Source organism: Tachypleus tridentatus, chromosome 7 (genome assembly GCF_004210375.1).
Source record: "Tachypleus tridentatus isolate NWPU-2018 chromosome 7, ASM421037v1, whole genome shotgun sequence".
NCBI lineage: Eukaryota > Metazoa > Arthropoda > Merostomata > Xiphosura > Limulidae > Tachypleus > Tachypleus tridentatus.
Genome location: NC_134831.1, coordinates 64252302 through 64276198, shown reverse-complemented (window position 1 = coordinate 64276198; position 23897 = coordinate 64252302). Strand labels below are relative to the sequence as shown.

Sequence of the window (23897 nt, the reverse complement as noted above, 5' to 3'; positions counted from 1 at the left end):
TCACAAATTCTATTATTGGTTGAAAACTACGTTTAACTGAAAAAAAATATAGAAGTAGATTAAAAGAACGTGATAGATCTGAATAATTTGAAGAAACATTTTAGAATCATATCTACAACTATATATATATGATTGCTAAAAAAACTGAAATATCTTGCATAATGTTCAAAGCAGTCATTTTAAGAAAAATTGGAAACCCTACAACAGAAGAGTGGCATATTTAAAATAAGTTTCGTTTCATGCATTACAGTTTGGAACTGAATTTCCACTTCAAAATAGCTAACAGTACGTAAGTCCTTTTTATTGTCACTTTGTTAGAGATTTAACAATCTTTTTTTTCCTCTACCCTGTAATATAAAGTATACGTTTTCAAGTTTCCATTTAAAAAAGGATGAATAAATAAATATACAATAAGAAGATTTTATATTTAGTTGAATGAGACAGCTTATAAATAAGATGTAAAACGTACTTACTCGTGTCATAGGACAACAGTCAGAATTATTAAGTTATATCAAATCTTGCATCTCTCGAGTTGTATCCATGATGGTAAACAAGCTTTGTGTTGCTTAGACGAAAATGGACATATAAACAATGCATCAGTTTGTTTTTTTAGAGTTTTGTGCAAAGCTATACAAGGGCTAACTGGACTAGCCTTTCCTAATTTAGCAATGTAAAGGCTAGATGTTTGGTTTGTTTTGAATTTCGTGCAAAGCTACACGAGGGCTATCTGCGCTAGCCACCCTTAATTTAGCAGTGTAAGACTAGAGTGAAGGCAACTAGTCATCATCACCCATCGCCAACTCTTGGGTCACTCTTTTAACAATATATAGTGGAGTTGACCATCACATTATAATGCCCCAATGGCTGAAAGAGCGAGTATGTTTGGTGTGACGGAGATTTGAACCCGTGACCGTCGGATCGCGAGTCTATCGCCCTCACCACCTGACCATGCCAGGTCTAACTGCATAAAGTTTTTTGTTTTTTGAATTTCGCTCAAACCTACCCAAGGGCTATCTGCGCTAGCCGTCCCTAATTTAGCAGTGTAAGACTAGAGAGAAGGCAACTAGTCAGCACCACCCACCGCCAACTCTTGGGCTACTCTTTTAGCAACGAATAGTGGGATTGACAGCACATTATAACGTCTCCACGGCTGAAAGGGTGAGCATATTTGGTGTGACCGGGAATCGAACCCGCGACTCTCGGATTACGAGTCGAACGCCCTAACCCACCAGGCCATGCCGGTTCGTAACTGCATCAAATCAAAAATAATTTTAAGAATTTAGAATCAGTCGCCAGGTGACACAACGGTCTGTCTACGGGCTTACAACACTATAATCTGGGTTTTGATATCCGTGGTAGGCAGAGCCCAGATAGCTCATCATGTTGTCTTGTGTTTAACTTCGAACAAAAGCGTCCAAAGGAAAGTATTTTGTCTTTACTGTTTATTTATTTATTTTTCAATAGGATTTGCAGCCTTTTCTGTTTATTTTGAGCCAAATAAACTTCAGATGTTTAAAAATTCCGAGAACTTTGAGTTAAAACTTGTGTATAAAAATAACTCAAAATATACCTAATACTAGCATGAAGCTACTGATGTTAAAGTTTGTAAACAAAACATTTAATACGGATATTGTTGGAAAATGTTCATGATAAAATAAAATGTTCATATGTAATCAAACAGATAAAGATGATTTCTACTTTCTCTTATTTATGAGAAATTAAACAAATTGTTTGTTTTTATTAGATTTTTTGCTACTCAGTATATTCTTGAGAAATAAAATATATATTTCAAGCTCAATAATTTTTTGTAGATTATTAGTTTGTATGTCTGTATATTAAAGGCAGCTCATTTTAGCTAATACGTAAGTGCATTTGTTTACCGTTCCTCTCGGTGACTACTTATGTTAATGAGTTATGAAACTTATATTCAACTTCATACTGGTACAAAGTGAAGGCTCTAACAAATCCCAAACTCTAAATTTTTAATACTTGTTAAATAATTCGGAACTGTGCCAGAGGTAAATGACTCTTTAAGCTGTAAAGGATGAAAACGGGAGCAGGCGCATGCTAAGTGTGCACTACATTAATCAATATATTTGTACAATGAAACACGCGAAGATTTTTAATCATATTTTATCTTAATTATGCTAAATAGGAAAGGAAACTTTGGCGTTTCGTTGCATTTCTATACAGGTTATGACCATAAATTAAACGTTAAAATAAATGATAACGATAAAATAATGAATCGAGTGTATTTATTATAGTTAGTTCCAATATATATAGCTGAAGAAAATATGACGGTATGGGTGTATTTAATTTGAGGTACTATACTGAACAAGAGACCAAAGCGTGATATACATATACAACTTGTAACCAGTACAACCAAAGCTCAAATCTTTTCTTCGTATAAACGTCGAGTACAATCTCTAAGAATAATTATTTTGATGTTAATAAGTTTCACATGAGTGAGAGCGTTTGTTTCGCAGATTCGTTTTATTTTTTTTTACTTTTATAAATGCAGGCAGCTGGAGCGAGAAAAAAACAAACATTGAACAATTTATTTCATTCGAGTTTCTGCCTTAAAACTTCCTAGCCATTTGTGAATATAAATCTAATTTAAGAACCTAGAAAATGTTTAATAAAAATGAATGTGGTACACTTCTTCTGGCAATTTAAGAGAAACTAAACGAACTCTTGCAGAATAAATTACGTTCGCGGTACTGATGTTTTCGGATACGAAACAAACATTTAAATATTGATATTCAAAACATGCTTACACAATGTTATTGAAATTACATTGCAAAAAGTACTTTAAAAATTATATGAGAATCTAAATAACCAGAAGAAAGCATCGCAGTTTTTATTAACTCTCTGGAAAGATGAACCGCTTCACTTCTATATGCGTAGAATAATAGAAACAAAGAACTGTTTATTCACATTATTCTATATTTATGAAGAAGCTTGTTTCCGTAGCATGATTTCTGTTTAGTGGAAAGCCCCCTTGCACTTGGGACTTAACATTCGAGAATGGCTATTGATATTATACGAACAATCCAAGAAAGTTCCCAATTCCTAATAGTATTCGTTGTTACAAAAGCACTTTTTTTTCAAGCTGAAAGTTAAGTGTCACTCAGTGAGCGAATTTGTCAGTAACTTATGTTCATTGTTGGTCCACGACGTAATAACCGTGGCATTGGAAATAATATTTCATTTTACTCGAATAATTCAACGTGCACTTAATGATTTGACTACTCTATATTTTATACAAACCATTTCACCAACTTAATGGGTTCTCATGACAATGGTTGTCTTTTCTTCCATTTTCTCTTAATTAATAGTATAAGAGAAGGTTATTTTACAGATGATTAACATGGGACAATAATAACTGTGTTCGTGCCATCTGTATTTGAACTCCACTTAGTAAAGTTTCAATTAGATATAATGTTTTTCTGATTTCATTATGAGTTGATATATTTGACAGGAAGCTATGAAATAACAAATTCAGAGAATATGAATAAGTTTTCAAGTGGGACTCAGTTTAGACAACAATAAATCTCTTAGTTATCATCACGTTAGATCTTTAAAGCTCCGGTCACTAATGAAAATGTTTTTTTCTAATATTTTTCTAATTTTTTCAAAATTTTACTTAAAGTTCTAGTCATTAATGAAAACTGTTTTAAACAAATATTTTACCCGAGTACAATTCCGTTTGGAAAGTAAAAAGTCAATTTTGCTTAAAACCAATTAGTAAACATATTATATTTAAGTATTATACTTCTAAATATTTTTCTGGTTAGTAAAAGATAAATTTTTTTTTTGAGCTTCAGTCACTAATAAGATATTATTTTCAAAGCTTTTACTTTTACAAGATCTTTCTATCAAGTAAAAAAGTAAAATATTCTCAACCTTTGGTAAAAATATTCTCTTCCCGAATTTTACCAAAGTATGTTTACTTGTGAGTAAAAAAAGCCACAAATGGTGGTGAAATAGCTCTCTATGAAGCTTTACTTGAGTATAAATTTTCGTAAGACTAGCAATGAAAATTGTTCATAGAACCATGTGCTAATTAAATGGTGTATTTGTATTCTAAAGACGGCTGATATGGGTATTAACACTTTGCTTTACTTAAAGTGCTAACACCCATATCAGCCGTCTTGAGAATACAATTTTACTTCAAGTGGGTTTAACGTCATCACGAATGGTTTATTTGTTCTTTCCTTAAGGTTTACATATCAGGCTGACGTATCAGGAAACTTAGCTTATTAGTTACAGAATAATCTTACTTTATTAAGTGAAAAAATACTATTGCAAAAAAGACTAATTTAATCAAGAAATCTTTTCTCCGATTGGATGAATAAATTTTCCGTCAGCTAGTAATTAATTTACAAGGTGGTGTATTATAAATTACAATTTAGTTGATATTAAAAAAGTAAATTTTTAAATAATTGATGATTTACGGTTAGTTTTGATTTGATACTCAATAGATCTAGAGAAAGGATTGAAATGTCATCTTTGGTATCAAACTGAGACTCCCATATGGTCCAGTATACTTTAGACGATAACGGTGAAGTACCTGTTGGCGAACATGCTTGTCTACAACCAATTACGCACTGAGAATTGCTTTTGTTTGTCCGTGAATGTCGCGCAAAGTTACTCGAGGGCTATCTGCGCTAGCTGTCCCTAATTTAGTAGTGTAAGAGGGAAGGCAGCTAGTCATCAGCACCCACCGCCAACTCTTGGGCTACTCTTTTACCAACGAATAATGGGATTGATCGTCACATTATAACGCCCCCACGGCTGAAAAGGCAAGCCTGTTTGGTACGACGGGGATGCGAACCCGCGACCCTCACATTAGGAGTTGCACGCCTTAACCCACCTGGCCATGCCGGGCCATCTGAGAAATGCAATGCACATCACAGAGAATATTGTACATATAGACTTATATTAAGGGTTTTATAGACTTAAGCATGCGCAAAGAGTGTTATTTTTTTATTGTACCGCATCTTAAGTTGCTAAATAATCAATAATTTCATGTTTATCATTAAAAGTTCTACTTCGAACTTCTATTAAAATAAATAAATAAATAATGTTGTTTCACAAACTTTCACTTTCAATGCGAAAAATGAAGTTACAACTTTTAAATTATGTAACACACGTGTTGTTACTAAATGTCTTTACGATTTATACTTTTGAAATAGTAAACAAATGTGACAGTGAAGACGAGTGCTTGTCTGCGACAGCTGTCAACAATTGGTATAATTAAGTTTTATACACGATTAGTGTTTCTATTCCTTTTCCGAGGGTCACGGGTTCGAATCCCGGTCGCACCAAACTTGCTCGCCCTCCAAGCCGTGGGGACGTTATAATGTGACGATCAATCCCACTATTCGTTGGTAAAAGAGTAGCCCAAGAGTTGGCGGTGGGTTGTGATGACTAGCTGCCTTTCCTCCAATCTTACACTGCTAAATTAGGGACGGCTAACGCAGATAGCCCTAGAGTAGTTTTGCGCGAAATTCAAAAACAACACAAAACAAACCAAGCCTTTTTGTTGTTGCTTTTGGAAACCAAGTTTCTGATAAGCTGAAGTGCAAATAAAATCTACATGGACAATTAATTTTTTGTTAATCAATGTAGATAAGCAAACAGATAAATCTGCCCAATTCGGCTTTTTAAAGATTGGTAAATTGATTTTCATACAAACTGGAAATCCTTCTCACAATATAAAATTTCATACTTCGTTTAACCGAAGGCACAGAAGGACTTGGATGTGGTAAAACAATACTCTTTAAATTTCCTTATTAAAACTATTGTTTTATTGCGCGATTTAAGGTCAACAACTAGTTTAATTTTGTAAATTCGGCGCTTAACAATTCCATACTACCTAATGAACTTGTAAAAATATTGGAAAAATTCCATCTACGGATTAATATACGTTTTGTTATCACCCAGAAAGCATGCTTTCGCTTTTAGGTCAATCTCTTTTCACAGTTTTATCCAAGTTTTGTCTCATCGGAAAAGCTTTAATCATAAGAAATTGATTTGTTTTCACTTCCATAAACTAGATTCAAACGTATTAACTTATACATGGTGCAGCAGATAGTCTGGTGTGTCTTTGTTATAAGAAAAGCACATACACATATCGCACATAATGTTATGTGAGAAATTTTAGGAGAACAAATACAATTTTCTAGTGTAAATAAAGTAAAGCATAAACATTTGAATAATAAAAACTGTTAACCAAAAATGACTAGGGAGTTATAGTTCTTAACGTCCAATTGCCAAGTTTGACTCACATGAGCATATTTTATTTCATCATGTTTGTTTGTGTTTTTGTTCTAGCAAAGACACATTGGGTTATATGCTGTATCCACCAAGAGAAATCGAACCCCTGATTTTAGCGTTATAAATCCAAGGACTTACCGCTATTCCAGCGTGGAACTATTTCATTATTCTTTACAGACTGTACTATAAAAAGGGCATATCCATGTTAATATGTAATTATTAAAACAAATACCTACTATTAAAAGAATTGTGCAGAAATAGTAGATAAGAAGAATTCGTTAAGAATTTTAATCATTTTAACTGGAAATAAATCTACAAATCTTAAAGTTCATAAACTTATATATTATTATTTAATACAGTAATTCACACTAAATGAAAAGAATGCCAATCTACAAAGGACAGCAAATATAACGCTCAATATAGGATTAGTTTTATTGCTCTGGGATCTATTCACATCTCAAATGCTAAACATATTGTGGTTCTGAATCAGCAAAATATTTCTTGACAAATACAAAATTAGACAATGCCAAACTTTTCATAGTCTTCCCTCTAAAAAACATTATTGATCGTTACTGCATATGTATATCCATTCCTACCTGTGTTCTAATGTTATATTACAAATATTTAAAATATACGTTGACACTCTACAAGAAATGAATGCGAGCATATCTGCATTGTAACTAACGTAAAATATCGGATTTCTGATGCAGGGTTCAAAAGCCATCACATGATTTTTAGAGGCCCCAGTATGTCGACAAAGCTTCTCCATCATTACCAATTATTCTGTCGATACCACAAGGGAGCTCCTTAACTTAAAACAAACCCCTTGGAAATCTGAGCTCAAGTGCCAAGTTGGTCCCACTAATTTGCTCTCCTGAAAGGGGTAACATAAAATACGATGCCAGATCAGGGTCCAGCAATCTTTAAAACGTATTCTTAGACGCCAGTCCTGTCTGGGTGACCTTCCAAGGCCGTATAATTCCATCTTGGTATGGGGTATACGAACCATCACGAGTCCGCCTGCAAAGTTCGTTCTTGCTAGTTTAACAACTAAGAAAAGAGTTAGAATAACAGACATGCGCACCAAACGACAATCAGAATCAGTACAGGATTATGGTAAAAAGAAATGAGAAAGAAAAACGACCGACTTTTACTTCTCCTTCATTAAGTGTATTGGAAACTGGTAACAGTTCCATTTAAAAGAGCAGAGCGTCTGTGGCTTTAACTTAGCCCATATTCTCAAAGTTTTCATTGTATGGATATTAATAAATGATTTCTTATACTTATTGTATTTTCTCCATGATAGTAATGCCAATATCTTTGACAGTGTGTGACAGATATATTTATAGAAATGCTGAGTTTTATTTTTATATAATGTAAGACGTAGATACGTAATTAATAATTGATGTAATCACAAAAAGCCGTACTGGCGATACAGTGGGGTCTATTTATAATAGAGCGAAACTTAAAGTGTCAGAAAACGTATATAAATATATATATACTTATACATACCAAGCCTTTTTGTTGTTGCTTTTGGAAACCAAGTTTCTGATAAGCTGAAGTGCAAATAAAATCTACATGGACAATTAATTTTTTGTTAATCAATGTAGATAAGCAAACAGATAAATCTGCCCAATTCAGATACGTAATTAATAATTGATGTAATCACAAAAAGCCGTACTGGCGATACAGTGGGGTCTATTTATAATAGAGCGAAACTTAAAGTGTCAGAAAACGTATATAAATATCGTGAAAAGTGCTCAATACTTATTATAAGTTACCAAGCACTTCTCAGAAGTATACCTTCATTCTTTATTTCGCGCCTAAAGGAGGAGGGTCAAAAGAGCTTTTGGTGTTGTAGTTGACATCTGTTTTTGTTATCTATCGTAACTTTTAACATTATTAAAATATTCCAATTAATTGATTGTATTAATTCACCCAGTAGATGCTGGTCTGTTGTATGCTCTTCTGCTATGAGGTAACGCGTTAGAATATATATTGTGATTTAATGGTTGATTGTTTGTTTGTCTTTTAATTCAGCACAAAGCGACAGGAAGGCTATCTGCGTTAGCCGTCCCTAATTTAGCAGTGTAAGACTGGAGGAAAGGCAGCTAGTCATCACCACCCACCGCCAGCTCTTGGGCTACACTTTTACCAACAAATAGTGGGATTGATCGTTATATTATAACGCCCTCACCATTGATTGGTTAAATTATTTAGCAGAATCTCTTCCTTCCAGAATAAACAATGAAAAGTAAAACAACCAGCAGTTATATCCTGTTTCCTGTGCCTCAAACCACCGTGTGTAAACATTACATTAAATAAGAAGCATGACATATACAGATATGTATTGTATTTTAAAGACGACTGGTATGGGTATTAAAGCTATAATTAAAATAAATTACAGAACAACGTTTCGACCTTTTTAAGTCATATTCAGGTCTTTAGAATGCATTTTTACTCCAACTGGGATTCTTGTCACCACAAACAAATTTGTATTGAACCACATTTCATCACCAAAACTGACCGATTTCAGTTCCTCTGCGTGTGTATACTGTCACTAATTCTTTCCAGTAGAGTAAATTTGTATCCTAATCATCCAAGGAGAATCTATATTCTAACTATTTAAACTCTATATTTCGTGGCACCTAGTTTAAGGAACTCCACAATTAGCTCACACATAAGTACTGTCCCGTGATCCGTCGAAGAAGTGACAATATTTACTCAAGTGGACAATAGTGAACCGTGATTTGGTGTTAGAAGTAATTATATTTACTTGAGTACACAATGCTGAATACGATCCGGTCGTAGAGGTAATTATATTTACTTGAGTACATCACGAAATAAATCGATCATTGGTATCTAGTCTGTCTTAAGGTGCCCTTACTTTTATTTATTCTCGCACGTTTAATGATCACTGTGGCGTAGAGAGATTGTACTCTGCAACCACGCAAATGTTTTAATCAATATTAGAATCGAATGTTGGTTCCAGGTACTGATGAACACAATAGCTATAGGAGGCGATATTTTACTAGTGTTAAGGTCTTTTATATTTGCATCATGGTCATAGATTCGTTGGTCAACTTTCTTATGTTAGAGTACTTACATAGCTGAAATGATAGTTAATGTTTATTATTTATATGTATCAAAACTAATACATTTTTTATCAGAAAACTCACCTTGAAGCGTCAATGAAATAGATAACCAAAGACGATATACTGAGACAAAACACCAGCACCACCTGGAGAAAGACAAAAGAAAAAAAATTAGTTAAAAAACATGAGTACAAAATGAATTATAAGTAAAACGTATATGAAACAATTTGATAACATTAATAAACTAGTTGGAGTATCCGTTCCTGGATGGAAGTTATGTAAATAAATGCTCACTGATTAAAGGTTATCTTAAGGTACGAAAAGTTACTTCCCTTATATGTAACTATAAAAAACGCAAAATTGCTCATAAAAAAAATGAACCTTCATGTCAAATTTGGCGAAGCGGCGAAATAATGGTATTTATATAGATATTCAAAAGTAACTGAAAATAGTTAAGCACCTCACACCACCTTAGATGTGCTGAAGGTTATAATATTCTTATATAATTATTGTAATTATGGTGTGAATGGCTTTTTAATTATGTGACTGGAAAACAAAAGATTAGGTTTATGTTTTAATGTAGTTGCTCAGATCCTGAGCGAAAACGAAAAATATAAACATATTATACTTAGGATCTTAAGTCTATAGGTTTATATAACGGTGTTGTTAAACATAATATTGTTTTACGCTAAATGTTGGTTCTAAGAAAAGGAAAGCAACGTTATCAAACAGTAAAGAAAATTCATTTTAATATATATATTAGTTGAGTTATTATGAATATTTAATCACTTTGGTAAATGCAGAAATTATAGATTCGGGAAAGCAACGTTATCAAACAGTAAAGAAAATTCATTTTAATATATACATTAGTTGAGTTATTATGAATATGTAATCAAATGCAGAAATTATAGATTCGGGTGTTGCTTCTGCCAAGATATAATAGAGCTAACACTGTACATGTTAATAGTATCCTGGAGGCACGTATACGGAGGTTAGAATTTTTTTCAATTTTTCATGAAAATGAATTTGTTTTTGCTGAATAATAAATGTCTCTTCGTTTATACTAGAAATTTTAGGACGATGGAAATTTTCTATTATTTTTAAAGTTCTGTATTATGGTTAAGTATTAAGCCTATTACCACTGATCACTTATATTCATTATGGTAAAGTCTGTGGGCTGAAAATATTTTGCGTAATAGGGGCCACGCAGGCTCATTTCTCAGTTTGTAGTCCCTCCTACCTTTAGAGCCCTGCAAGGCCAGATAGTTAAAGCGTAATCTGAGGGTCGAGGATTCGAATTCCCGTTGCACCAAAAATGCTCGTTCTTTCAGCGCGGGAGACATTATAAAGCTCCGGTCAATTCCTCTATTTGTTGGTAACCTTAGAGTTGGTGGTGGGTGATAATGACTAGCTGCCTTCCTTCTAGTCTCACACTGCTAAATTAGGGGCGCAGATAGCCCTCGTGTAGCTTTGCGCCAAATTCTAAAAACAAATAAACCTACCTTTAGTGAAAACATGCTGTCAGAAAAATATAGTTTTCATAAACATTTCTAGGTAACGCTCTTGACAAAAGAGAGACTAAGCAAATATCTTTCTCTTGAGCAATTCTCTACGATAAAGATGGTGCAGTTACTACATATATATATATTGGAAAGGTGAAACAATGTACTGTATCAGATTTAAATTCCACTTGGTATGTTCAAAAGTATTTAAAGAAATTCAAATGTATGCACACAAGAGAATAGCTAAATTGCTTTCAAATTTTTTTCAGTATTTACAGTTTGAGGTACTTCCTATTATTCTCAAACCTGGATTAATACGAATATGACATTTTAATTAGTGGATGATGAATTACATTAATTAACGCAACATGCAAGTTATTCAGAAATTGTGAAAAAGTGAATTATTGGCAACACAAAATGTTACAAACAATCACTAAACAACCTTTGTAGAGTCTAGTGAGTTTAAAACAGCTGGTGATTTGTTTATTTTAATGTATTTTCCCCGTTGGAACATCGGTAATTTTAGAGATTTATAAAATTAAAATCCAGGATTTGATACCCGTAGTAGACATAACATATATCCCAAAGTGGCCTTCCTATAAAATATTTGTCTTAAATGAAACAGTAAAAATTAACTGAAAAAAGTTGGAAGTGAACATAAAAAATATACATTTTGTCCTCAAGGTACATTACATTATCTTTAAAGATGTTTGAAAAGCAGTTACTAGTTCTGATATTTCTTGTTAGACCGTTTGTTTTCGCGTTCTTACAGTAAGCTATCGATTAATATCTCTATACTATGTTATTTTCCGAGTAACTGGGCAGAAGCTATATCGATTCCCTCCCCGAATAATAAGACTCCATCTTTCTGTGTAATTAGTTCTTATAGATCGGATGAGGTTCCGTGGAAAGGGATGCTTGAAATCGAAAGGTGCCTTAGCTCCAGGGTCTCTTAAGAAACGTGTCTTTTTCCTGACGTGCTTGCTATTTGAAAAAAAAAAAAACTTTATTGACGCAAGAATTTGGCCAGCTGTACTTTATGGCAACAGACGTCAGCATATTTTATGCTGACAATATATTTCAGAGGATTATAATCATTATATTAGGTAAAATTAAGTGTTCTTATTCAAGGTCATCCGCTGATACAGTAGGTCTACGGATTTACAACGCTAAAATACAAAGAAATAAAATATTTCTATACTTATTAGTCCTTCATTTTTTAACATATAATCGTTGAATTTGTTTTCTTAAATACTTTAACATACACAAGGTATTTGCAAGAAAGCTCTGTTTGTGTCTGTTATTCGTAAGAAGATTGTGGTCTGGGATTACAGAAGGCTGGGAACGTTATATTAAAATTTTTTTAATATGCAAATCAACAAGTCAGGTGACAACCACAAATAATATAAAGTCATGGAGGAATGATATGTAGCTAAATCACATTTTAATATTTTTCTGCATAACGCTGGTAGTGTGAAGCCATCAAACATTGATCACTTTTGAGTAGGTAGCAACACTTTCCGATGTCTAATATCCTCACACTTAGATCATAAATATTGTACGTGTCAAATAATTAAAGTTTACAAGATCTGAGTCTCCTTATAACTTAATGGCATTAAAAAAAACAGTTATGGATCACTTTGGAACCCAGAACTTTCTATAAAAAGCCCTGCAACAAACTTTATTCCAGTCTTGATATGCAAAGTGTGGTGTCTTGCAACAGATGAGAATCCACTGACACAAAAGTAGTGGCAAAACGTATCGCAGAATATTATGAAAACAAATCTCTGCTTGGAAAAGCAACACAATGAAACAAGTATTCATGTTATTCCTTAGAAAATATGCCAGTAAAGTTGCCGGATACAACCCTGTTTGTTTTTGTGCAATAAGACTCTTGACAATTGTGACGGGAATCTGTCTTCTTTGTACACACTGGATATATTATTGGCCTATTGCGTATTGGCCAAACACCCAACCAGAGTCTTTTGCAATGGAAAATACGCTAGAGGACTATGAGCGGCGGTCAAAAAGGGACATCTTCTGGCGCAGCAATATGTACTATAACGACAAAGTGAGGCTCTAGAATCGTTTTGATACGACGTATTCAACTTCTGCATTAATTAGTTTCTTATCAAACGATTACACTATTAGTACTCAACATTCGTAAAAATTTCGGAAACATACAATAGCAATGTGACGGAACAAAAAATGTGTAAAATATTAGCAAGTGGAAATGTGGACAAATTATTTCAGGTTTTGTTATTATAATTCTTTCTCGAATGCAATATTGAATTGTTGGTAACCATTCTTTTGAAGTATATACTTCCTACATGCTAACTATGTACTAATGAGAGTGTCAATGAACAGTCGCTTCAGGAGGAACAAGCCAGTTTATTATTCATAAAATCGGTGGTGCATTCGGGCAGTACTGCATTTTCAGTTGAAACCTTTTAATATAATTGCGTCGTAAAATATATTGAATTGTTATTCTAATGTAATAATGTTTTGTTTTAATGTGTATCTTAATACAGATGAGAAATTAATATATTTAATTTCAGCCTTCAATATTAATATAGAAGTATTTTTCACACTTGGTGTATTAAGTTCTATATTTTTTTACTGTTATGGAAATTGAAACAGTCAAACGAACCTGATGATAAAATTATACTAACTCCTTTTCTGAATACAAATGTTAGCGAGAAACTATAATATCTTTAGATAGCGAGTGGAGAAGACAAGCAATGAGCAGTAAAATTCAATATAATTATAACAGCTAGTAAGAGCACATTAATAAAATTCAGTTGTTGTATTTTTCTATTCACTCTCAGACAACATAATATAGTGTATCTTCATTAATGTTAAGACCACTGAAGTGTCAGTGCCGCGTTTGTGGTTTTAAAAACTCTGGAATTCATTTTACAAAAAGATCTGTTTTGTATATCAACACTGAATTTTATTTAAAAAACATAAACAATTACTTTCTAGATATATTTTGCCAATAATTTTTCTTTAAATTAAGCCCCTCAACACCAATGGCATAGTGATAAGTCAGAAGACTTAAAATGCTAAAACCAGCACAGCACACATAGTCTTTTGTGTAGTTTTGCGCTCAACAACAAACAAACAAACAAACTTTCAATTTAAAACAAAAACTGTTTGAAAATAATGTTAAAAATTTATTGCTAACAGCTTGCCCTTTCAGCCGTGGGGATGTTCTAACTTTACTATCAATCCCACTATTCGTTGATAAAAGAGTATTCCAAGAGTTGGAGGTGGGTGGTGATGACCAGCTTATTTTCCTCTAGCCTTACACTACTAAATTAGGGACGTCTAGCGAAGATAGCCATCGTGTAGTTTTGCGCGAAATTTGAAATAAACAAACAAGCTAACAACTTTAACCTTATTGTATAACTTTATTTGAAAGTCAACAAGAATAAAGTGTCTAAATCAATTTTAATGGCTGACGCTTTAAAACTGCTTAATCGTGTCTGTTTGTCTTTTGTTTGTTTTTTGAATTTCGCACAAAGCTACTCGAGGGCTATCTGTGCTAGCCGTCCCTAATTTAGCAGTGTAAGACTAGAGGGAAGGCAGCTAGTCATCACCGCCCTTCGCCAACTCTTAAGCTACTCTTTTACCAACGAATAGTGGGATCGACCATAATATTATAACGCCCCCACGGCTGAAAGGGCGAGCATGTTTGGCGCGACGGGATGCGAACCCACGACCCTCAGATTACGAGTTGCACGCCTTAACACGCTTGGCCATGCCGGGTCTCTTAATGGTGTCACGCCACCTTTTAAACTTGGAGTTGATCTTACTAAAGTAGTGACAGCTATAATAAAATTAGCGCCTTTGATTTCAAGATTGATGCCTTGGACAAGTGAGTTTAGATTCCCCTCGGTGGACTCAGCAGATAGCCCGAGGTGGCGTTGCTAAATGAAAACACACGCACACTCACACACACATTAAAGTAATGTTCTTCAACGAATAAGACAGTAGTGACAGCAGAAGAAGCAAACAAGTAATGTCAATTATTCCTTAAGTAAGGTAGACTATTCTTTCGCTAGTGCTACTTTGATTAAAAGTACTTATTGGAATCATTATTATAGCTAATTTTATTGTATTTATTTTTTACTGTTATATTCTGATTACAGTAATTATTTCGTATCGTTAGTTTAGTCTTAAATGGATAGACTTAACTAAGTTGGTCGCACATCGTAAGGTATTACTGAGTAAAATTAGCACTAACAGCGAAAATATCTAACTGATGAAATAGTGCACTCTAATCTTAATAGGTAATAACGTAATAGCAGTGTATGTAACTAGCTTAACTGGATTGATTTGTAGTTTTGACCTACGTACGGAAATTGTTTTAATCGAAATTTAATATTAATTATTAATATCTAATATTTCATACATGTAACTAAAGTTTCATGTTCAGTACAGAAATTGGGAGCTCAAAGTTATTTTCTTAAGCCTAACCTAATTATTCAATACTCATTTTCATCAAAGAAGCTCATGCCCCCACTGTCACAATGGTATATCCTTGGACTCGATCCCTTAGGAACCAGGTTTCGATACTCATGGTGGGCAGAGACAAATAGCCCATTGCGTAGAATTGTGCTTAATTTCAAATAATTAATAATAATATCTACATATATGTTATAACCACAAAATATTCAAGCTATAAACCAAAACACACTAACATGATTTTTTAAAAAAATACCCTGCATTTTTTTTTAGAAAAAGAGATCGTAGGGTACAAGCTACAACGTGGAATTATAAAGTGATCCTAGCTTTTCTAGGTGACTGCAAAAGTAGGACCCACATTGCGGTGGGGATACACCATCTATCAGTCTTGACCTCCAATTCGCTAGTCTCACATAAGAAGATTGTAAATTAGGAGAGCGAGATGTGGGTGCTCAAGCCCACAACATCTCACATCTGTATCACCCTTTACTGCTTGCAGACAGTTGTGGGAAGGTGACTGCTCTCTCAAGTTAGAGTAAGAAAAAGATAAACATAAAAGGAGGAATAAAAAGAGAAATAAAAATAAGGTACTATCATTTATTTACGTTTTTCTCATTTTTTCTTTTTTTTTTTTATGTTTATCTTATTCTAACTTGGGAGAGCAGTCACTTTCCCACAACTGTCTGCAGGCAGTGAAGGGTGACATAAATGTGGGACGTTGTGGACTTGAGCACCCACATCTCGTTCTCCTCATTTATAATTTTCTTATGTAAGACTAGCGAATTGGAGGTTGAGACTGATAAACAGTGTATCCCCACCGCAATGTGGGGCCTATTTTCTCAGTCATCTCGAAAACCTAGGATACATTTTATAATCCCACGTTGTAGCTTGTACCATAGGATCCATTTTTTAAAAAAAAATGTGCAGCGTATTTAAAAAAAATCATGTTTTGGTTTATGGCTTGAATATTTTATGATTATAATATTATTAATTAGAGGTTGTGATTTGCTGATTTTACGCAGTTTTTCCACATGATTTTATTTATTGATTTAACTTCATTTAGATCTAATTTATTTAATTTCACTAATATATATATATTTATATTAATGCTAAGTAATCCAAAATAACTTTTATTGGAATACAAAATGCAAATTTAGGGTTTAAATTCGGTTGTTCCTTCAAATATTTAGGGAATAAGTCATAACAGTAAAGAAACTGTGATTTCTTCATTTCGTGTTAGGTTTATGAATTATATAATTTTCTTTCACACTTTTCTTCAAAAAGTAGACTAATGGGGATAAATTCATGTTGGTTCGGTAACCAGAATGAATTGCTTGACTGTCACAGTTTTCTCAACTCCAGAAATGTATGAAAACAAGATGTATTTTCTTTCCGCTCCTAACGATATCACAAATGTGTAAATCAATCTTTGAGTAAAAGTTTGATAAGCCACGAAGTTAGCGAAATACTACAAAAAAAACCCACCACCAACAACATCATGTAATCTAACGCCTTGATATACCACCACGTTGTAACAACTCCACCTAAATTATAAACTGAAAGAGGCAAAACGTGCTTCCCAGTGACCAAGCATAATGTTTGTGAACCTGCAACTCTAGAATTTCTGATTCGATACTCACGTTGGCAGAGTACAAACAGTCCATTGTGTAGAGTTGCGCTTAACAACAATCAAATAAGGTAAGATTTAGTGTTCCTAGGGTACATAAAACAGAAAAAACATTATAAAGCGGTGGAATTCCGCAAACATACCACTGTGTCATTGGGGGGGGGTGCCTTAGATAACCGACCTTTTAAATTTATTAAGTGCCACAAGTGTCAGTTCGCATTTCACTGGTTGGAAAACTGCTTTAGCATATTTGAAGTGCTGTAGGCATGCATCATCATAATGGTAGGTGTTTGTTTAAATAATTACATATTAACATGGATATGCCTTTTTTATAGTCTCGTCTGTAAAGAGAAATGAAACAGTCCCACGCTGGGATAGCAGTAAGTCTTTAGATTTACAACGTTAAAATCAAGAGGTTCGATTCCCCTCTTTGGACTCAGCAGATGGCCCGATGTGGTTTTGCTATAAAAAAATAAATAAACAAACATGTCACTAGTCAAAAGTGATGACATTTTGATACAAAACCAAAAAAAAAAATGTTATAAAAGCTTTAGTATATTCTTCGAATGTTTTTAATGCATTATTATTAATATTGTACCGTTATTTGTAAAATTATTGTACCGTTATTTGTAAAATTATTTGTTTTATGGGTTTTCGTTGATATCGTTGTTTTGAAAAACAAAAATGTTTGATGTATTTCTAAGGTGATTATTCAAAGGAAAACACATGTTTTGTATAGTAAGTGGAAAATATTTGTTTTTTATTTTTAAAATGTAGAATTAATAGCTACGGAAATTTAAAAAATGTATGGTTAATTTCATGTATCCGAATATAAACATTTATAATACAAACTATGAGCCATCCTGCATAGCCAATATCTTACAAATCTGACACAAAACCTATCTTTATTCGTCCCAGAAGTGAAACAAATTGGCTTTGTATAACCTCAAGAGCACAGTTAACACGGCTGTCTTTTCTATGAGTTATGACTGGGCTGCAAACTTGCATTTGTAAGATATATTTATCTCCAGGGGGCGTATTCATTCAGTTGAACTGAGCAGAAGTCACGTTTATCACGTTTCAATTTAAGATCCTGGTTAATATGTACAATATCAGTAAAGACATCTAACCATGTGATAACATGCAATAGTCTCATCAGAAAGGAGAAAGGTTTGATAACTAAGATGAAAATTAATCACATGAATTTTGCGATAAAAGAAAGTTTAGGCTGGGTGGAGACCTCTAATTCACGCTTTAGAAAACAGTGATTGCAATTCCTTGTATTGGTAGCTGCTCATAATTTAAGGTTTTGGCTAGAAGGCTCTGACCGTTGTTTTCTGGTTCTGTACCAGTTTTTATTTCATGAATATTATATAGGTAATGACAGTTTATTTAAAATACGTTAGACTATGATACTTTTCTCACAGTCTCCAAAGACTGAATGTTAGATTTAGAGATATATAACGCCAAAACCGGATTTTGATACTGGTGGTTGTGTAGCTTTGTACTTAACAACAACTAAATAAATAAAATATCACAATTTCTTATATCCTGACATATATAATTATTAAAATAGAGAAACTCCAAAAGTTATTTTAAATTTATTGTTGCTTTAGCTATTTAATTTTGAAGATCTCCACCAAATTTGATAGGACTGATGAAATTTCTCACAAGAATATTCAAAATAATCTACCGTAACGGATTTGCACAACGTTGACATATTTCTTTAGTGATAATAAAATAACATAATTTTATATAGTTAGTTATCACCATTAGATTCCATCAAGGAACATAGGGCCGCAATCGCTTGCGGATTCTTCAACAGATATTTAAGTGAGTAGGTTGTTAGCCCGCTGCACCGAGCCGTCCCTAATTTAGCAGTGTAAGACTAGAGAAAAAGCAGTTAATCATCACCACCCACCGCCAACTCTTGGGCTACTCTTGTACCAACGAATAGTGAAATTGCCGTCACATTATAACGCCCCCACGGCTGGGAGGGCAAGCATGTTTAGCGCGATGCGGGCACGAACCCTCGGATTACGAGTCGCACGCCTTACGCGCTCGGCCATGCCAGGCCTTAATTTTATATACCTAACTTTTAAATGTACATTTCACATTTTAAACAATTATTGAATAATAGTAACTCTATAGTTATAAATTGTTATTATTTCAATACAAAAGGTTTTGTTATATATATGGAACATATTCTTCCAAGAGCAGTAAATATGTATTTATTCTCTAGTAACAACAAAGAATGTTGGTTTCACAATTAAGATAATCAAAGAACATTACTGATTTTAAAGGTGAAATCTACCACTTTCATAAACATCGGACGTCTCCCAGCTTCGTATGTTGAGAGTGACTTTTTCACTTACAATAGAGAAAACCTGCTCTACATCAAGAACACATTTACGAGTTTGATATATCTATATAGATTCATAAACACGTGTGCATTTGCGAATATATAATATCGGAATAACAGACAAAATTAATAATAATATTTATATGAACCGGACGTAGTGGTGTGTTCTACGCACAGTACTTCAAATCAAGATGTTCGACATTCGAGCTGCGATATGCCGCTAAGCACGTTGTGGATGAGTTATAAATGTAACAGTCAATTCTCATGTGAGATGAATTTCGTCTGTTTGGTTTTTCTTCTACTAGTAAGTTCTCATATTCGTTTACTGACTAACTAACTCCCTATACCGATTACGCTGCAGTGTGAAAATGGCTCGTGTTCTTGTTTTTGATAATTAAGTTTTATATTTAATACATTATATTTATGTTTTTAACACAAAAAGAAACTATATCCTAATTTGCAATTTTATTAATTCGTTAAAAGATACTTAATGATTCGTATGCTTTAATATCACTCATATCTATAACACAGTGTTAGGTAAGTTAGGTTCACCTTACCATGTCATGAATTTCGAAAACTAATACATTTATATTCAGCTTTTCGAAGAGAAGAGAGCTGATTGGACTGGCAGTGAGAATACGTACATAAACGTATTTACGTAACAGTATATTTTTGGAAAAAACAACAACACGCAAGCTAGAATAATTTATATTTTTGTGGTCATGCTTTCTGTTAAATTCCGACTTCATCAGATCTTGTACACAGGATTGCCTCTTTACCATTTAGGTAACCGCAATTTCAACACCTTCTAAATTACTAACTCTTAAATATCTAAACCTGTTTTGCGTTTATACTTTTATTATTTATGTATATTACTTTACTTTTTTACGATTTCTGGCTTCATCCAGTTGATGTGTCAAGAGTGAGTGAGTGCTTTACCCGAGCTAGAACTTCTATGTAGCTAGACACATGAAGATGTTTTGATGTCCACTAGAGCCCTCTTAATTATTCAGTCAACGTATTTATAAATCACAGCAGGATATTACGAAGTACGGCGCGAATTCAACGTTAATGAGGTTATTAAAGACACGTGTTTCACATCGGATCAGTCATTGTCTTTCGCCGCGACGAATGACTATTTTTTTGTGTGGTATTTATGCTCAAGTTCCTGCCTTGTTGCACATGGAAGAGTTACAAAATGACTCGGAAATTAAAGCCATGGCGTATGCTTCAGTGTTTATTTGTTGCACATGGTAAAGTTACAAAATGACACAGAAATTAAAGCCATGACGTATGCTTCAGTGTTTATTTGTTGCACGTGGTAGAGTTACAAAATGACACAGAAATTAAAGCCATGACGTATGCTTCAGTGCTTGTTTTTCTGCTAACTCATATGTTGTTGTTGTGGTATTTGTCATATCGATGCCTTCAGTCTGCCAGATAGGATGTTGAACGTAAGTATTTGATATCCACCGAACAGAATAGGTTTATGTGAAGCCTGTTCTTAGGTACATACCTATTGTTATATGTAGGCCGTGATAGATATATATCATAATTCCAAATACATACATATACATCTATCCATGATACTGTACGTATCGTTCATTATAATAGATGTATGAAGGAGGTTACATGTGTTTATCATCAGAATAGATGTATACATATTTAATATGAAGGAGGTTAAATGTGTTTATCATTAGAATAGATGTATACGTACTTGTCCACTCGGGTATTAACGTACAATAAACACAATCATTCACATCCACCTCAGAACATAGCTGTATATTCAGAATTCCGTTTTTTAAGGTTTGATTTCAAAATGAAAACGAAATTTAGATCGAACGATCGAGTTAAAGTTTAAAGACAAAATCGAGACTAAGAGAACTGATTGTTTTATGTACTTGGTGAAATGAACGTCATCTGTTTTGACAGCATCACCAAATGTTTCTTTATGGACAGATTCTCGCCATGTGGCAACAATCATTACTTACTTTAATAATATATTCATAGATTGCGAGTAAAGACAGACTCCGTGACTAAATTAGGCTAATATTTGCAGTGTAAACCATAGAAAAAATAGTATGCAATCCTTAAATAAATACCTAATGTTATCATCAAAATGTACATGTACAACGTTTCAAGGACTTATGTTGAATCAGTGACAACTTACGACTCTAGTTTTGAAACAGTAAACTTATGTCTCGTATCCTTCTCAAAGTGATGCCCTTGTCAATACAAATAATAAAGAAATTCCACTAACCTATCAATATAAGTATTATTTCGGTGTACTTAGTTGCGTGTTACAATATATATCGGTAGGTGGCTCTTTTTTATTCAGTAACGCACATCATAATATATTATGCAACTATAAAAGCTGATTTTAAAACGATAGAATCGAAACCCCAACTTTTAATATTTCTTGTTTCTAGCAAACCATGTATTCAGGATACGTAATACCTTTCCTACGTACAGTGTTTGTTTTTAGAGAAGAGCCACATTGGCCCATCTGTTGTGTCCACCAAGAAAAATTTAACTCCGGATTTTAACGTTATTCATTTGTAGATGTACCAATGTCCCACATGGAAAATGTGTACAGCGTATCTGTAGAAGTGGCTCCAGAGCGTCAGGATGTGTTCAAGGTTAGACTTGTAACTGAAAAGGAAAAGAAGTATCATGGTTCCTGTTGTATGGCCAATTATATTTCCAACATTTCCTGTGTGCGTGATAATATGAAATGTGATCGATAAGGAAACACAAAGATGTTTCAACTGGGAATATGTTGTGGTCGGAAAAAAATTTAAATGAGTTCACGATTTTACTTGTTTCTTTGGAATTTCGCACAAAGCTACTCGAGGGCTATCTGTGCTAGCCGTCCCTAATTTAGCAGTGTAAGACTAGAGGGAAGGCAGTTAGTCATCACCACCCACCGCCAACTCTTGGGCTACTCTTTTACCAACGGATAGTGGGATTGACCGTCACATTATAACGCCCCCACGGCTGGGAGGGCGAGCATGTTTGGCGCGACTCGGGCGCGAACCTGCGACCCTCAGATTACGAAGCGCACGCCTTAACGCGCTAGGCCATGCCAGGCCCACGATTTTACTAACAAGTGTTCTCACTCAGACGTAACTTATGAACGTATCTATTTGTTACACTTACATAATTTTCTCAACCAGTAACCACAGTTTTAAAACAACCCAAAGAAATATGACAGCAGAAAGCTTGATGAACTTTGAATACAAATAACGTGGAAGGTCTGACTACAACATGCCACAAGTATAGTAGAAAGTAAAGCTCTAACGTATACTTTCGTTACACAAAGCAATTATGGCGTGCTTATCACACATCTGTTATTGATATCAGGCCCGGCATGGCCAAGCGTGTTAAGGCGTGCGACTCGTAATCTGAGGGTCGCGGGTTCGCATCCCGGTCGCGCCAAATATGCTCGCTCTCCCAGCCGTGGGGGCGTTATAATGTGACGGTCAATCCCACTATCCGTTGGTAAAAGAGTAGCCCAAGAGTTGGCGGTGGGTGGTCATGACTTGAGTGCCTTCCCTCTAGTCTTACACTGCTAAATTAGGGACGGCTAGCACAGATAGCCCTCGAGTAGCTTTGTGCGAAACAAACAAACAAATATTAACACCATGACAGCCTCCCAGAGTTACATTGCAAAAAACCGTGTTTAGTTACCCGTGGTGGGCAAAGCACATATAGCCCATTGTGTAGCTTTTTGCTTAAACTACAAAAACAAACAAACAAAACAATTATCATGCAGGAGGCGTGGTAAAATATCATAATGTATGCGTTGAACCCAATAAAGTAAATTGGTGTTAAAAGTTCGAACGGTAACGCACACTTCTTAGTGATAACAACACAAATTTTTGATAGATTTTTCAGTCGCAAGGTTTCGTCTGCGTAGAAATTGAAGCTACGCAAAATTTGTTTCATAGCCAGACAAACTTTTTGAAATAATGTTTAATTACAACAGAGGTGTGTTTTAACATTTGTTAACAAAGCATACAAGAAGGCACTTGTGTGGTATATAGTTTCGTATACTAGTTGCAATAAAACTAATGTGTAGTAAGTGCTGGTTACATAAAGCAAAACTTTATGTACAGGGTTAATTTTGCTATATTAAACTATTTTGAATACGCAAAGAATCAAGCAATGTGGCAATCACAGTCAATAAAAACATGCTGTGGAACGGAATGTGTCAGAACTGATATTTAACACTGTTTGGCACTAGACAGGCAGTTAGATGTCGTGATCGTTTATTTTAGCTTTCACGGACGCAAAATATTCATACACTCAGGATATAAAGATAATCTTAGCTCGATGATTTATAATATGCAAAAGGAGAATAGCCCCTGTATTTAATGGTAGTGAAAAACAAAGGAAAAATGAATCAACTTGTGACATCAGGACCATAAAAAAGGAGATCTCAAAACAAATGGTAACCTAACGGTGGTAAGCAAAGTGACAATCCATGTAAACAAAGATCACTGGCAAAAACATCCTAATGTCCCAAATAACAGGACCTTTTCTGGGAATGAGGCCAA

General features: G+C 34.1%; 1 protein-coding gene across 4 annotated transcripts in view; it reads right to left on the bottom strand.

Annotated features, from left to right (window-relative positions):
* Positions 1 to 23897, bottom strand: part of LOC143255836 (calcium-activated potassium channel slowpoke-like) — a 143033-nt gene that overhangs the window by 84671 nt on the left and 34465 nt on the right. For all 4 annotated transcript variants that reach the window (XM_076512140.1, XM_076512141.1, XM_076512143.1 and 1 more), the window contains exon 2: positions 9462 to 9523. In XM_076512140.1, coding sequence (XP_076368255.1) covers positions 9462 to 9523 — 62 coding nt within the window. The remainder of the gene's footprint in view (positions 1 to 9461; positions 9524 to 23897) is intronic.